Source organism: Leuciscus leuciscus (assembly GCF_965113295.1).
Source record: "Leuciscus leuciscus genome assembly, chromosome: 11".
Classification (NCBI taxonomy): Eukaryota; Metazoa; Chordata; class Actinopteri; order Cypriniformes; family Leuciscidae; genus Leuciscus; species Leuciscus leuciscus.
Window position 1 is genome coordinate 33,723,897 of NC_138735.1, and position 13,447 is coordinate 33,737,343.

Below are 13,447 nucleotides of genomic sequence, written 5' to 3' on the forward strand. Positions count from 1 at the left end.
TTATAATATTTATATCAGTAACTCTCAAGCGATATGTCAGTAAATATATGAATGGGTTTGTAACATACTTAGTATGAAATAAATGTATTTTAAATACATTTTGTTATAGGTTTTTTTTTCACTAGGTATGTAAGATTTTTTTTAAACAAAAGTCAATAATAATGTTATCAAACTTTATTAGTAGAAGCATTCGTCCATTTTTATCCATTCAACAAGAGTATTTTTGCAAGAGCTCATAAAGAGATGATACATACAGAGAGGAGTATATAAAGAGTGTTTTAGGCATTAAGTAGAAAGGATTACAGAACTCTGCAGTTTACAAGTACAGTGTTTATAAAGGCTAAACATCATCATACCAGGTTACCAGCATCATGAGGCAGAAAACTCATAGGGCGATGAGTGTGTCAGCGCTCTGTAGATCATTAATAAATGGCAGGTGTAACAGAGGATGTCACACGTTTTGGTGGGTCTATTTCCTCCAGTTGTTTCTTTACACGTTTGTACTGTATTTGCCACTCCTCCTTGGAGAGAGAGGAAGGACTGACCTCCAGAAACTTGTAGGCATCTTTGGTCTGGAGCTGAAAGATGACGGATGCTTTTTTACAGTCTGAACCAAAACAGCTCCAAGCCTGTGGAATTAAAACATTTATAAGTCAAGTCACCTTTATTCATATAGCGCTTTTTACAATACAGATTGCATCAAAGCAGCTTCACATTGAGAACATGAAAATAAAACAACCAGTTTGTTTCTAGAAGAAAATTGCGTCATCGTCCACATTTAGTAAGGCAGATCAATAATATTGTTGAATATTAAATGTCCCCAACTAAGCAAGCCAAAGGCCAAGGCAAAGTCACGTTAGACTTTTAGATGAAAAAAATTAGACTGCCATTTCAGAGGGAACACCCAAGCCTTCCACTCAGGAACAAATAAAGATAATAAGAATAAGAATAATATCTTCCTGGAAATGTTCTTGTAAACATTAATTTTACCTCTGTGGCTTTTTTGATTGAATCAAGAAATTCATCTTTTAGGAAAAGGTCTTCGATAAGATCTTCTCCAGCAAAGGTCTTCTGTTTCAGGGAGTCCAGCAACACACGAACTTTCACCCAGAAGTTTAGGAGCTCACCCAGAATGTCATGAATTTTTGTCAAGCTTTTCTGAACTTCAGGTAGATGGATGGGGTCGGGTATGGACTCTGCAGAGGGGAAATAAAGGTTTCAACAAGCCACACATTCGCTCCTTGTCTTAAACTCGACTTGAATCTTGGGACAGTCTTAAAGGAGCTGTATGTAAGAAATGTATGTAAGAAATGTATGTAAGAAATGGGGGGGGGGGGGGGTACACCGCTCTACAGTAATTTGAAAGTGATTGCAGTACCAGTTTTGGCCACAATCTTACATACGGCTCCTTTAAGCATGACTTGTCATGTAAGAATACTTTAAACATGAAAGAAAACAGACTCACTCCTGTCAGTACTGGCTCTGTCAGCCTTCATCTGCCAATCAATGATATGGAGTTGGACCTGCCACTCTTTCTGCTTCAGAGCAGTCTTATCAGCGATGAGGATATTCAGTTCAGCTGCAAGAGCCTTCAAATGTGCAACTTGTTCAGGATCATGTGCTGCATCATAAATGCTTTTAACAATTGGCCCGATGCATGGAACGACTGCAGCGAAGATGCCGAGGCATCTACTTTTTTGAGTTATGGATCTGGCAAATTCTTGAATCTCGTGGTTTTTGCTTTTTATCTTTTTCTCAGTTTCATGAAGCTCTGCTGTGGTTTCCTGGAGTTCAGATTTCATATCATTCAGGGCTTTTTCAGTCAGCTTCAACTCTTGGTCTTGTTCTGTAATCTTTTTATCTGTATCTTCTTTTTCCTGGTAAACATCACTGGCGGCCGATACTACATCTTCAACGTGTGAAACAAACCTATACAAAATTGAAGAAATTATGCTGGTAAATTAGCATTTTATAACAATTGGCTGTGTAACTAGCTTAAAAGTTTATCTTAAAATATGTTCATACTTTTGCCTGATTGTAGCAGTTGCATGTAGAAGAATAATTCAATTGCTCAAGGTATTTTTAAATGTTTTCATGAGGAAAATATTCTTACCTATCCACTATCTTTTCCACATCAATGATAATGTCTGTGATCCAGGCTTGTGCATTTCCTAAGGATTTGACCGCCAAAATCGCCTTATTTTTCTTCACAGCTGTCATCAACATGGGAAACTGCGACTGAACCAGGTTATCACTGGTCAAAATACACTAGAATTAAGAGACAAGTATCTTAGAATTAAAAAACCGACAGTCACACTGATGCGACAAAACATTCAGAACTCTTATTGCCTGTTGTCAGGGGTATGGTGCAGGCAGAAGGCGGCGAAGAGGCACATAGCTCCAATTGGCTTTATGCACAGCTGCACTACTTCCTGAACATCAGCCAGCTCCTTTGTTTCCTGTCTGCCATTATTGGACAAACTGATTAATCCAGGTGTGTCTGATTATTGTTGTTGTGACTACTGAGGTCAGGCACACCTGGATTAATCAGTTTGTCCAATAATGGCAGACAGGAAACAAAGGAGCTGGCTGAAGTTCAGGAAGTAATGCAGCTGTGCATAAAGCCAATTCAAACGTTTTACTACAATAATACAATTCTTAACAGAGGCAAGCAGGAAGGAACACACACACTCTAAATACAACTTACAAAGGACAATGAACTAGGCAAAACACAGGGCTTAAATACATGGGGAAACAGATCAGGGAAACGAGACACAGCTAACAAGACTAACGAGGTAACAGGTGAGACAGATTAACTAATAATGACACGTGACATGATGACAGGTAGACAAATCCAAACTAAACAGAACACAACTGTGACATTACTCCCCCCTCCCGGTAGGCGCGTCCTCGCGCCATAGAAGACCAACTGCGGAGGGAGGGGACTCAGGAGAAGGACGAAGAGCAGGTGAAGGCATACAGAAGACAGGAGGGACCAGGGTGGTGCAGGTGGCCAGGGCGGAGCAGGCAGTGCAGGCGGCCAGGGCGGAGCAGGCAGTGCAGGTGGCCAGGGCGGAGCAGGCAGTGCCGACGGCCAGGGCGGAGTCGACGGAGGGAGGAGCCATGGTGGAGGCAGGGCTGATGACTCCAGGAGGGCCGACTGACGGGAGCGGAGCAGGTGGGACAGGAGACTAGGGTGGAACCGAAGAGCCGACGCACCAGGGTGACACTGAGGTCCCGGCAGGACACAGCGAAGCTGGCGGCTCCGGCGACTGAAGCACAGGCGGGGACCCCGAAGGACGCGGCGCCGCCGAAGCGGCCGAAGACCCAGGTGGAGCCGGAGGGAGTGAGGAGCTCAACTGAGCCTGAGGGACGAAGTGACGAAGCGAAGCCAGGGGGGTAGTCCCAGTGCGAGTGAGGGTCGACAAGGGACCAAGGCGGAGCCGGAGGGATGAGAGAGCCTGGCAGAGCTGGTGGATTGAGGATCCATGGTGGAGCTGAGGGCGGTTGGAGCCAAGGCTGAGTCGATGGCTCGACGGGCTGAGGCGGAGTCCAGGTAGCGGAGGTGGGAGGTGGAGACCGGGGATGCTCCGACCCTGATGGAGCTGGTGACAGGCAGACCAACGGTGACTCCACCTCCCCAAAGGTGGATAGAGGAGCCGAGGGGCTGACAGGCAGTGGAGGAGGAAAGGTAGAGAGGAGGCAGATGGGAGGAGGTGGGAGAGGGAGGCTGGGTGGGAATTCAGGCTCTGGTGTCAAGACGAGCTCTGGGCTGGACGGGACCAGCGGTGAAGGCTCAGGGCTGGACGGGGCCAGTGGTGAAGAAGGCTCAGTGGGCATGACGTTTACAGTCTCTGGCTCGGCGGGCAATACGTGAAGATCAGGCTGGTCAGGCGTGATGTAAAGATCAGGCTGGTCAGGCGTGACGTGAAGATCAGGCTGGTCAGGCAGGACGTGAAGATTCCCTGGCTCTGGCTGTGCTCTGGATCAGGGCACGGCGCTCTCCAGACACCGGATGACAGTCTCCCTCCAGTCCAGTCCGGAGGTGTCTGGGAGGTCGTTGTTAGGGGTGTAAAAATGTATCATTTCTACAATGCATCGCGATGCAGACGAGGACGATTCGGTATGGGTTCAGTAATAGACCATAACCGATTATAATGTACTGCCGCTTTTCTGACGTCATTTGTCGCGTACGTGCTTTGTCCCGGTAGCATACAATGGCAGAGGGAGGCGAGACGCGAGTGTGAGAAAATAAAAATGCTCCCAACTACAGAAGACGCTCTGTGTGCGCTCATTTCACTTGATTAACCACATTAGCCGTTTTCACCCCGAGCTGTTAACGCCTGCTGCTAGAGATGCGCGGATGAGCTCCAACGCCGAATCCGCAGCCAAAAATAAATCATCCACCCGCCCCAATAATTTTCTCTGATTTAAGTATCCGCACCCGATGGTCAAATTACAAATATTCTGTGTTGTTACGCGTGATAATAAATGGATGATCGTCACCTTCAACAGCGGATTCGGCAATTAATGGTAACATAATACACTGATTAATGAGCGCTGCTTTTAAATGAACATTTCTTTAAAACAAAATTTATTTGACAGATTTTCCTTTTCTTAAAGGTGCAGTGTCTAATTTTTAGCGACATCTAGTGGTGAGGTTTGCTAATTGCAAACAGTCAGTCACTCACGGCCTATCCCTCAAATTGCAAACTCGAATGAGAGGCTAGGTGGCCGACGTAGGATCGGAAAATGTCGTCGTCTGAGTCAGCAGAGAGTAGCAAGTCAAGCAATAAGGTTTCTTTATATTATATTTTATATTAAATTATATTGACTTAATTATTCAGTAAAACTACGTTATTGCGATTGTTATTTTTACTTGTTCATCATTGTGTTAGTCTTTTATTCACTGACTTTACCATAGCCTGTTTCCATGTAAGATAAGAGCTATGGATAAGAGCATCAAGGCAGCTAGGTAAGGGGAAATAGCTAACGTTACGATGTCCGAGGCGTCGTTCAGACAGCATGTTTTTCTCCACGTTTGCAGAGTCAGGGACAACCTGAGTATTCTGCTGCGTCTTTTTCTGCTGCTTCTCATTCAAGTTAGTGATGAAACGCGCTCTGTAGCGCTGTCTGTTCGCTGTCGGCTACGGTAGAAACATGACGTCACAATATGTCGACCTTCATAGAAGGGGGTGCCCGCGGTTATGTAGATATAAATGACTCATTCTAAGATAATAAAAGCATAACGGTTCATTAAGTAAGGTCTTTATACACCACTGAAAACATAGTTATGGATCTTAAATTGCATTTCTGTCAATAGTTCTCAGAAATATCACACATTGCACCTTTAATGGCATAAACAAACTTTACTCCCTTGACAAGTTTACTCCCTTGAAACTTAAACTAGGGGTGGGACGATACAGGTACCTCACGATTCAATTCTGTGGCGATATGTGGTCCACGATATGATAATATCACGATTCGCGATATCTACGATATTCAATATATTGGAAGAAATTTCATCAACGATATATCACGATATATGTGACTGAAAAGAAAAAGAAGGAATAAGGAAATAAGGAAATTTTATGCATTTATTAATGCCAACATTTCCAACATTGTGCAAAGAAATATGTATTTGCATAATAACTCACTGCCTCCTGGTCTTAAATGTAAACACTGTACATCTAGACAGATACAAGTGCATGAACATTACAAAACAACATGAACATTAACATGTGTAAACCATAATACTGAAACGTCAGTAGTAAGTTACTGTAAACCGTGTCTGTTTACTTTGTCTGTAAAGTGCCGACGACTCGGTATCTCGGTTCCAGTGTTGTCAACATTCTGCAAAATCCATCATTCTCGACCACGCTGTAAGGGCGAAGGTCCTTGCAAATAAATTAGGCGATGGACTTAGTGATACTCTGTGCCCTCGGCGACCCAAAGGGGAGCTTTGCTTTGAACGCAGTAGTGATTGTCGGCTGACTTGGTTTGCCCTCATTATCACCTGAGAGTAGTTCACCGTGATAGCGAACGAGGTGCATTTGCAGATTCGTAGTGTTGCTGTTATATTTTATCTTTGCAAAGCAGTTCTTGCAGATTGCATAGTCTTTATCCAGTGCCTTTCCGTCGACTGTCTCGTAAAACCCGAAGTGTCTCCACACTTTAGAGTGGAAACTAACGGGTGGGTCTTTGATTAGTTTTTTATTGTTTTCCGCCATTCTTCTCGCTTCTCTTTTTTTCTGCAATTCTCTGTTGTTGTTAGTTAACTTGTGTTCTTCACCGGCCGCTGTTTGCGCCACTTTACCCCTATTTACTCGAACAGCGCCCCCCGCAAACAGAATGGTAGATATTGGGTAGTGACAGTGACACTGACAACGGGTAAATTAATCATTTTGTGTTGTAATAAAATATCGATATTGGGCGTTAGTGTATCGATTATTTATTGCGACAGAGAGCACAACAATATATTGCAATATCGATTTTTTTTTTTTTTACCCCTAACTTAAACTGTCTGGAATGTCACTGTTTCTGTCACTGCGAATTCCCGAACAGGCGAGCACACACACAGACAAGCGCGCGCACATCACTTTTGAAGTAAAATTTAAAATTGAGGATGCAGTGCATCGCGATGCATTGTGATATCGAATTGAACTGAATTGATGACATGATAATCGTAATCGAACCGAACCGTGAGACCAGTGTCGGTTCACACCCCTAGTCGATGTGCTGGTTGAATGTTACCCCGAGCCGGAATAAGGTGCTCAGGCTCAGGTCATCGAGGGTGCTGTTGACAGCAATACACAAAAAGTCCTTAACAAAAGAAAATACATTTTGGCTCTCTTGAGCAAGGAGGATGATTCTTGCCCTATCCTCCATGTTGGGTGCTCCGTTGCTCTGTCAGGGTGTGGTGGAGGCAGAAGAAGGCAAAGAGGCACAGAGCTCCAATTCAAACGTTTTACTACAATAATACAATTCTTAACAGAAGCAGGCAGGAACACACACACTCTAAATACAACTTACAACGGACAATGAACAAGGCAAAACACAGGGCTTAAATACATTGGGGAAACAGATCAGGGAAACGAGACACACACAGCTGACAAGACTAAGACAGCTGACAAGACACAGCTGATAGGTGAGATAGATGAACTAATAATGACACGTGACATGATGACAGGTAGATAAGTCCAAACCAGAGCCATAGAGAGAGAGAGTTGCGACACTCTTTGATGTCGCCGCTATGGCTGTCACGTGGTTCATGTAAGCCCCAATAGTTCCAAAACGTACGCTGGCTGTCATGTTCTTCTATGGGACAGACAGCAGCGATTGCATTATTGAACGGTAAATATAAAATAAAACACACACCCAAGTACTTTTTCAGCTGTTATTGCATTATTGCATTTTGTTAATGTCAGTTTTGCATTTGGAGATAAGTTTTAGGCTATATTTTTGGAGGGAAAAGCTAAGTGTTCATGTTCGCATGGGTAGTAGCACTGGCTTTAGCGGCTCTAACTTAACTTTTCCATATCATTCATCTGATGATGGACGTCTCATGATATTTATTTTAGCACAACTGGGCTGTATTAGGCTATTGATTCCCGTGATTTTGCTTATAAATTTTGATTCAGCCATTAGCCTACCTTCATGATCACGCAAGAGGTCTGCCGTGGCGGTCCGTTCAGAATTCGCTTAGAAGCTAGCTCACTTCTTCTGATGAAAGTGGACACCCCCAGGACCACAACGTGAAACATGATCATGTTAAGACTAAGAATATTATTTTAAGATTAAGGCCATACACATGATCAAAACTATAACAGATTAAAAACGAATTTAAGCATGGCTGATACAAATGGGTTTTCAAATAAAATATTTTTTATTAAACAATGACAGACAACAAAAATGTGTGCTTGTGTGTGTGAACAAGAAAAACAAAAACCAGGGGCAGGTGATCCATGAAACAGACAGGACTGGTGATGGCCATAACAATCCTAAAGGTCCAGCATTGTTCTCACAAGCCGCTTCACTCAAGACAATAATAACATAATGAAAAGTTAGTATATCCCAAAAAATTTAATTAAATAAAAGTTGCTATAAAGGTGGTAGCGATTCATTACCGAACTCTTAGCTGACGAAGTCGCGCTAGCTAACTAACGTTAGCTAGCAGGCAGTGCTTGAAAATTGGTTGAAACAACCAACATAAAATATAAATAATTACGCTGTGCATGTACAAATGAAGACCAGTATAAGCATCGCAAAGGGCCTCTGATACAATATAGACAGTTGACAATTCAAAAGAGGTCGATATTTCAGCAACTTAACTCTGGAACAACTCGACGCGCAGCAATGTAAGTGAATGGTGTCCAACGCCCACATGACAGTGTTTGGAACTATTCCGATCTTCATATCCCGGAAGTAGGCGGTTAAAAGCGCCGCCATTATTTACAACGGAGGTCTATGGGAGTGTCGCAACTCTCTCTCTCTATGGCTCTGGTCCAAACTAATCAGAACACAACTGTGACACAACTGTATTTGTCCTGTAAATCTGTCTGTTCATAATGCTGCTGCATTAACCGTTGTTATTATAATTTAAGTTAAAAGTTTTAAAAATGTGAGAAATGCATTTAAAATATATAAGAAGCATATCCAACCAAGATTATGAGTACAAACTCTTAGGTTATAAAAGAAATTTTACCTAAGATTTTTCATGGCTCACATTATGATATTATGACACAAGGGAGAGACTCTCATTGCAGTTTAGCTCAGATTAATCTCTAGCTAAAAGACGGACTATATGACATGCTACTTACTACAGACCCTTCATGTTTGGTGAGTTGATACACTTTCACCTTTTTTCTTTCTAGGAGACAAGATAATGAAATCAAGAGAAATCTGTATCTGTACTTTCAACATAGCTTTATCAGAGGAGCCGAACAGAAGCTGGGTTTCCACAGCGTGACTCCTGATGATTCTCTCCAGGCTGGTGAACTTGCCCAGGCACAGGTAAGAGAGATGGTAGAGAAGCGCTGTCTTTTGGGCAGCAGGGAGAAGCTCTTGTACAAACTCCGGGCTCAACGGGGACACAGCCACTGGTGAAAAAACATTGTATATTTTTAAAGACTGAAAAGATCACATTGATGGCTGGTATTGTTTTCAAATGTTTGATGAAATAAGATAATACTTGCATTTGCTATCAGCCATCCTTAGTAGGTTTACACAAAAATGTGTGCAATGAGTTTCTCCTACAATGTACTGAAAGCAGAACAGATATTTTAGGTTTAAAAAACATGTCTCAGAAAATACAAAATGTAACTGGAAGGATATCTGACAATTATTATACAAATGTTATATGAAACTGACTTACCTTTATTTTAGTAAGTGATTTGGACAATGTATCTGGTGCTTTTATACTAAAGCTATGACCATCCTGCCTCCGGCCTCTCAGAGAAGCACTTCCAAAGAAACTGAAATTTAACTTATATCTTTATTTAAGAGAAAGGACTACAGGTGCTTAGGAAACTATAGGCCTAGTTCTTGCCCTGGAGCGTCGGTCAGAACGCAGGACAGGAGGCAGGAATCAGTCTGAACACTTTACTGAACTTTCTTCGGCAGCACAGACATACATTAGACTGCAACGATGCCACACTTTCACATTACAGTGCAGATTTGAATGTAGTAGTTGCCTCTTAGCTTATATTGATGGAAATGGTTGGTTTACATTATGTACTTGAATGTATTTGTGTCGCTGCAAATAAACAAAACAGTAATAAATGTTACATATACTGTATAAAGTAGCATTATTGATGAAGTTTATCGGCTTAACAATATATCTGACACAATACACCAGCTTAACCAGGTGACTCGTGAGTCACCATTCCTTAACGTAATCTGTACAGAACAAATAATGATATATCTGTTTGAATAATACAAGCGCAACACATATATTATCGATCTTAAACAAGTATTGCGTAAAATGAAACTCACTTTTCTCATAAGGACGTACACAGTTATTGATTTTCAACACAACCACTGCCCCAGCATCTTCTGGAACAGTCTTACTGTGGAGAGCACAGCTGTTTAGCACCCATATCACCCTGTAGCCCAAGACTGGTCTCCCACTGAAGCTAAGCAGGGCTGAGGCTGGTTAGTACCTGGATGGAAGACTCCTGGGAAAAACAGGTTGCTGCTGGAAGAGGTGTTAGTGAGGCCAGTAGGGGGCGCTCACCCTGTGGTCTGTGTGGGTCCTAACACCCCAGTGTAGTGACGGGGACACTATACTGTCAAAGAGCACCGTCCTTCAGATGAGACGTTAAACCGAGGTCCTGACTCTCTCTGGTCATTAAAAATCCCATGGCGTGTAACCCCGGTGTCCTGGCCACATTCCAGCCACTGGCCCTTACCAATCATGGCCTCCTAATAATCCCCTTACACTGAACTGGCTCCATCACTCTCCTCTCTCCGTGTGTGTGTGTGTGTGTGTGTGTGTGTGTGTGTGTGTGTGTGTGTGTGTGTGTGTGTGTGTGTGTGTGTGTGTGTGTGTGTGTGTGTGTGTGTGTGTGTGTGTGTGTGTGTGTGTGTGTGTGTGTGTGTGTGTGTGTGTGTGTGTGTGTGTGTGTGTGTGTGTGTGTGTGTGTGTGTGTGTGTGTGTGTGTGTGTGTGTGTGTGTGTGTGTGTGTGTGTGTGTGTGTGTGTGTGTGTGTGTGTGTGTGTGTGTGTGTGGTGAGCGCACTGGCGCCGTTGTTCTGTGGCTGCCGTCACATCATCCAGTGGATGCTCACACTGGTGGTGTTGAGGAGAGATCCCCTGATATGATTATAAAGCGCTTTGGGTGTACAGTAGTACATATGAAAGCGCTATATTAAAGGCCAACACGTTCTCATGAAAGTACGTATCTATAGCACGAATGATATTTCTCGTGTCATTTATACGCCAACATTTTTGCGTATATATGATACGCAGTTTTCGCGTGCATATGATACGCACTTTATGGCGTGTAATATGCACGCTCTCCTCACCCCTAATCCTACCCAAGGGGTTTACAGTGCGTATCATTTGAACGCAAAAACTCGTTTTGGCGTATAAATGATACGAGAAATATCATTCGTGCAGCTATAGATACGCACTTTCATGAGGGCTCGTTCTATTCTATTCTTCTTCTATTCTTTATATCATGTGCAGTCCTCTGGCAGGCTAATGTGGCTAAATGCATTAGACTGATCATTAAAAGAAATAAATGATATTATCAAACTCAGTAAACACCATACTAATAATGTATGCTACAGAAAAGCAGATGAGCACACAATATGATGAAAGAAAGCAAATTTGTGTTCAGTTCAAATAAACCTGCAGCCTGTGTTTTATTCATTATAACGAATTGTGTGTGTTTTTCTTATTTTTTTATAACTGTTGGTCCATTAAAGGGATGGTTCGGAGTAAAATCAACCTAGGCTCCTTTGCACCATGACCTCGAGCCAAACCAGAAGCTTTTTTTATTTTATAAAGACAAGTATTTTTCTGTCTTACTTCAGCTATACAAAGACAGTTCAATAGCAATATAAAAGGCATTTGTACATTTTCAACTGACCAGGACAAAGGAGATCCAGGAAGCTTTCACGGGAGGGTAAGCATGAAAGATCTTTTGAGTCAATAATTGGCTCGAGGTCATGGTGCAAAGGACCCTAGGCTGTTTTTACTCCGAACAATCCCTTTAAGCCTCATTAAGCGTTTTCTTGGTTTTCTTTGGGAGGAAAATGCTTAACGTACAATTAAACACATTGCGTTCATATTCTGTGCTCATCTGCTTTTCTGTAGTATGTGCATTATTAGTATGGTGTTTTTACTGAGTTTGAAAATATCATTTATTTATTTCAGTATCAGTCTAATGCATTAAGCCGTGTAGCGTTTCAGTGAGCGTCCCCGAGGACGCGGGTTTCGCACAGTCCCATTTCATTGGCTAGGCACCCACCAATAGAACGGCTCCTTGGAACACCCCCCCCCCCTCTCACCCCACTTCCTCTCTCGCCGCCACTGAGTTGCAAGTGCGCAAGTTAGTTTTGCTCCTAATATATCGCGAAAAGAGTAGCAAAAGTCAAGGCGCGAAATTTGAAATTGCAGTGACAGATTTGTGAAGTTGCAAGTGTCTAATTGAGGTTGTACTGCGAATGTGAATGTAAGAATAAATGCTAATATATATTACAAGTCATTGTATTTCTGTGAATGGAATTTTACACATTTGTGACTACTTTTCTGCAGCTTCAAATTAAGAATACAGGTTTGTGATTGTTGTCTGCGAGTGCAAATCTCAACATTTAACTTCAGATTTTTATTTTACAGGTTTTCACACTGGAGCTGTGAGTGTAAATGTTCTCGTAGCCTACAAGTACGAACATTTATTGTACAAGTTCTCAAATTCACATCTACGTGCTGTCGAGCTTTGCTACTCTTTTACTTTCATAGAAAGGAACGTAAATGACATCCAGTTTATAACCAACACTGTAAATGAGTGTAAATCCTGCTATATACACCTTTGATCTGGCAGATGTCTGATACTACTAGAGCAGAGAACTGTCCAGCTTGTCTGCACTTTTTCCACTACTTGAATCTCTCCATCCGCCAAATCTTGGCTGAATTTCAGGAATCTGACCCCATCTGACGAAACCTTCACTGAACTGAATCGATGTGAGCAATTTACTGAACTCTTGCAGAAACTTAAAGTAATCCAAGGTTTTATATGTTGAGAACCAAAGAATGCTTCAAATAAAGGCAGACGCATATTTATGAAGTTAACATTAGCCTATAGTATATCAGATAATAGCCTAGTTCATGTACAGATATGAACTGTAAAATAAAGCTTCAGGCACCAAATGCCTGAAACATGTCATCTTTTATTTTTTGAAGTTAAACTAGTTTAAAGTCTTTTCAGTAAACATGAAGAGAGATCATATCACATCTTAGATTTGAACAGAAATAAGTTATTTTATATTACGATGTAATGTAGGCCTAAGCATTAGTTACAAATTGTATCTTTTATAAAGGAATGTATGGTGTACTTACATGTTCTGTTTCAGGTTCCTCCTCCATCTGTCCTGCAGCTGCTGCCTCAGTCATATATAGTGTGCATTTCATTCCTGAAATCACGTGCTTTCGGAACGTTCTCACCATGGGCGTTGGACTCAAAACAATGTGAGAATGTTTTACTGGAGTAGATTAGGGGTGTTCCCAAAGCCAAATACCTTATCTAAAACCTATATATGCAATAATGAGTGAGAGTAAAAGGGTCAAAATCACCATTAAGTGCCTTTGAGACTTCACAATTTCCTTAAAAAAAATCCGAGATTTTCCATTTAACTTCTTATGTGTTGTATTAAAGAGACATTGGGCTGTTAGAAATGCATATTGGTCAAGCTCCAGCACTTTTTATAAATTAACTGCAAGCTGA

At 42.0% G+C, this 13,447-nt stretch overlaps 2 protein-coding genes across 6 annotated transcripts in view; one reads left to right on the forward strand and one right to left on the reverse strand.

The window, feature by feature from the left end:
• twsg1b (twisted gastrulation BMP signaling modulator 1b) overlaps positions 1 to 13,447 on the forward strand; it is a 297,020-nt gene that overhangs the window by 55,989 nt on the left and 227,584 nt on the right. The gene's annotated exons all lie outside the window — the stretch shown is intronic.
• Positions 157 to 13,178, reverse strand: LOC309509809 (uncharacterized protein). Of its 5 annotated transcripts, XM_082184755.1 has the most exons (8): positions 13,063 to 13,178; positions 9,374 to 9,754; positions 9,195 to 9,261; positions 8,914 to 9,098; positions 2,114 to 2,268; positions 1,466 to 1,929; positions 991 to 1,196; positions 157 to 629 (listed from the first exon to the last, which is right to left on the reverse strand). In XM_082184755.1, exons 3-8 carry the CDS (start codon positions 9,208 to 9,210, stop codon positions 423 to 425), a joined length of 1,233 nt encoding a protein of 410 aa, XP_082040881.1. In that variant the 5' UTR covers positions 9,211 to 9,261; positions 9,374 to 9,754; positions 13,063 to 13,178; the 3' UTR covers positions 157 to 422. The 5 variants fall into 5 exon arrangements, with proteins under 5 accessions (XP_082040881.1, XP_082040883.1, XP_082040884.1 ...); XM_082184757.1 differs by having other exon boundaries at positions 9,195 to 9,754; XM_082184758.1 differs by having other exon boundaries at positions 9,191 to 9,754.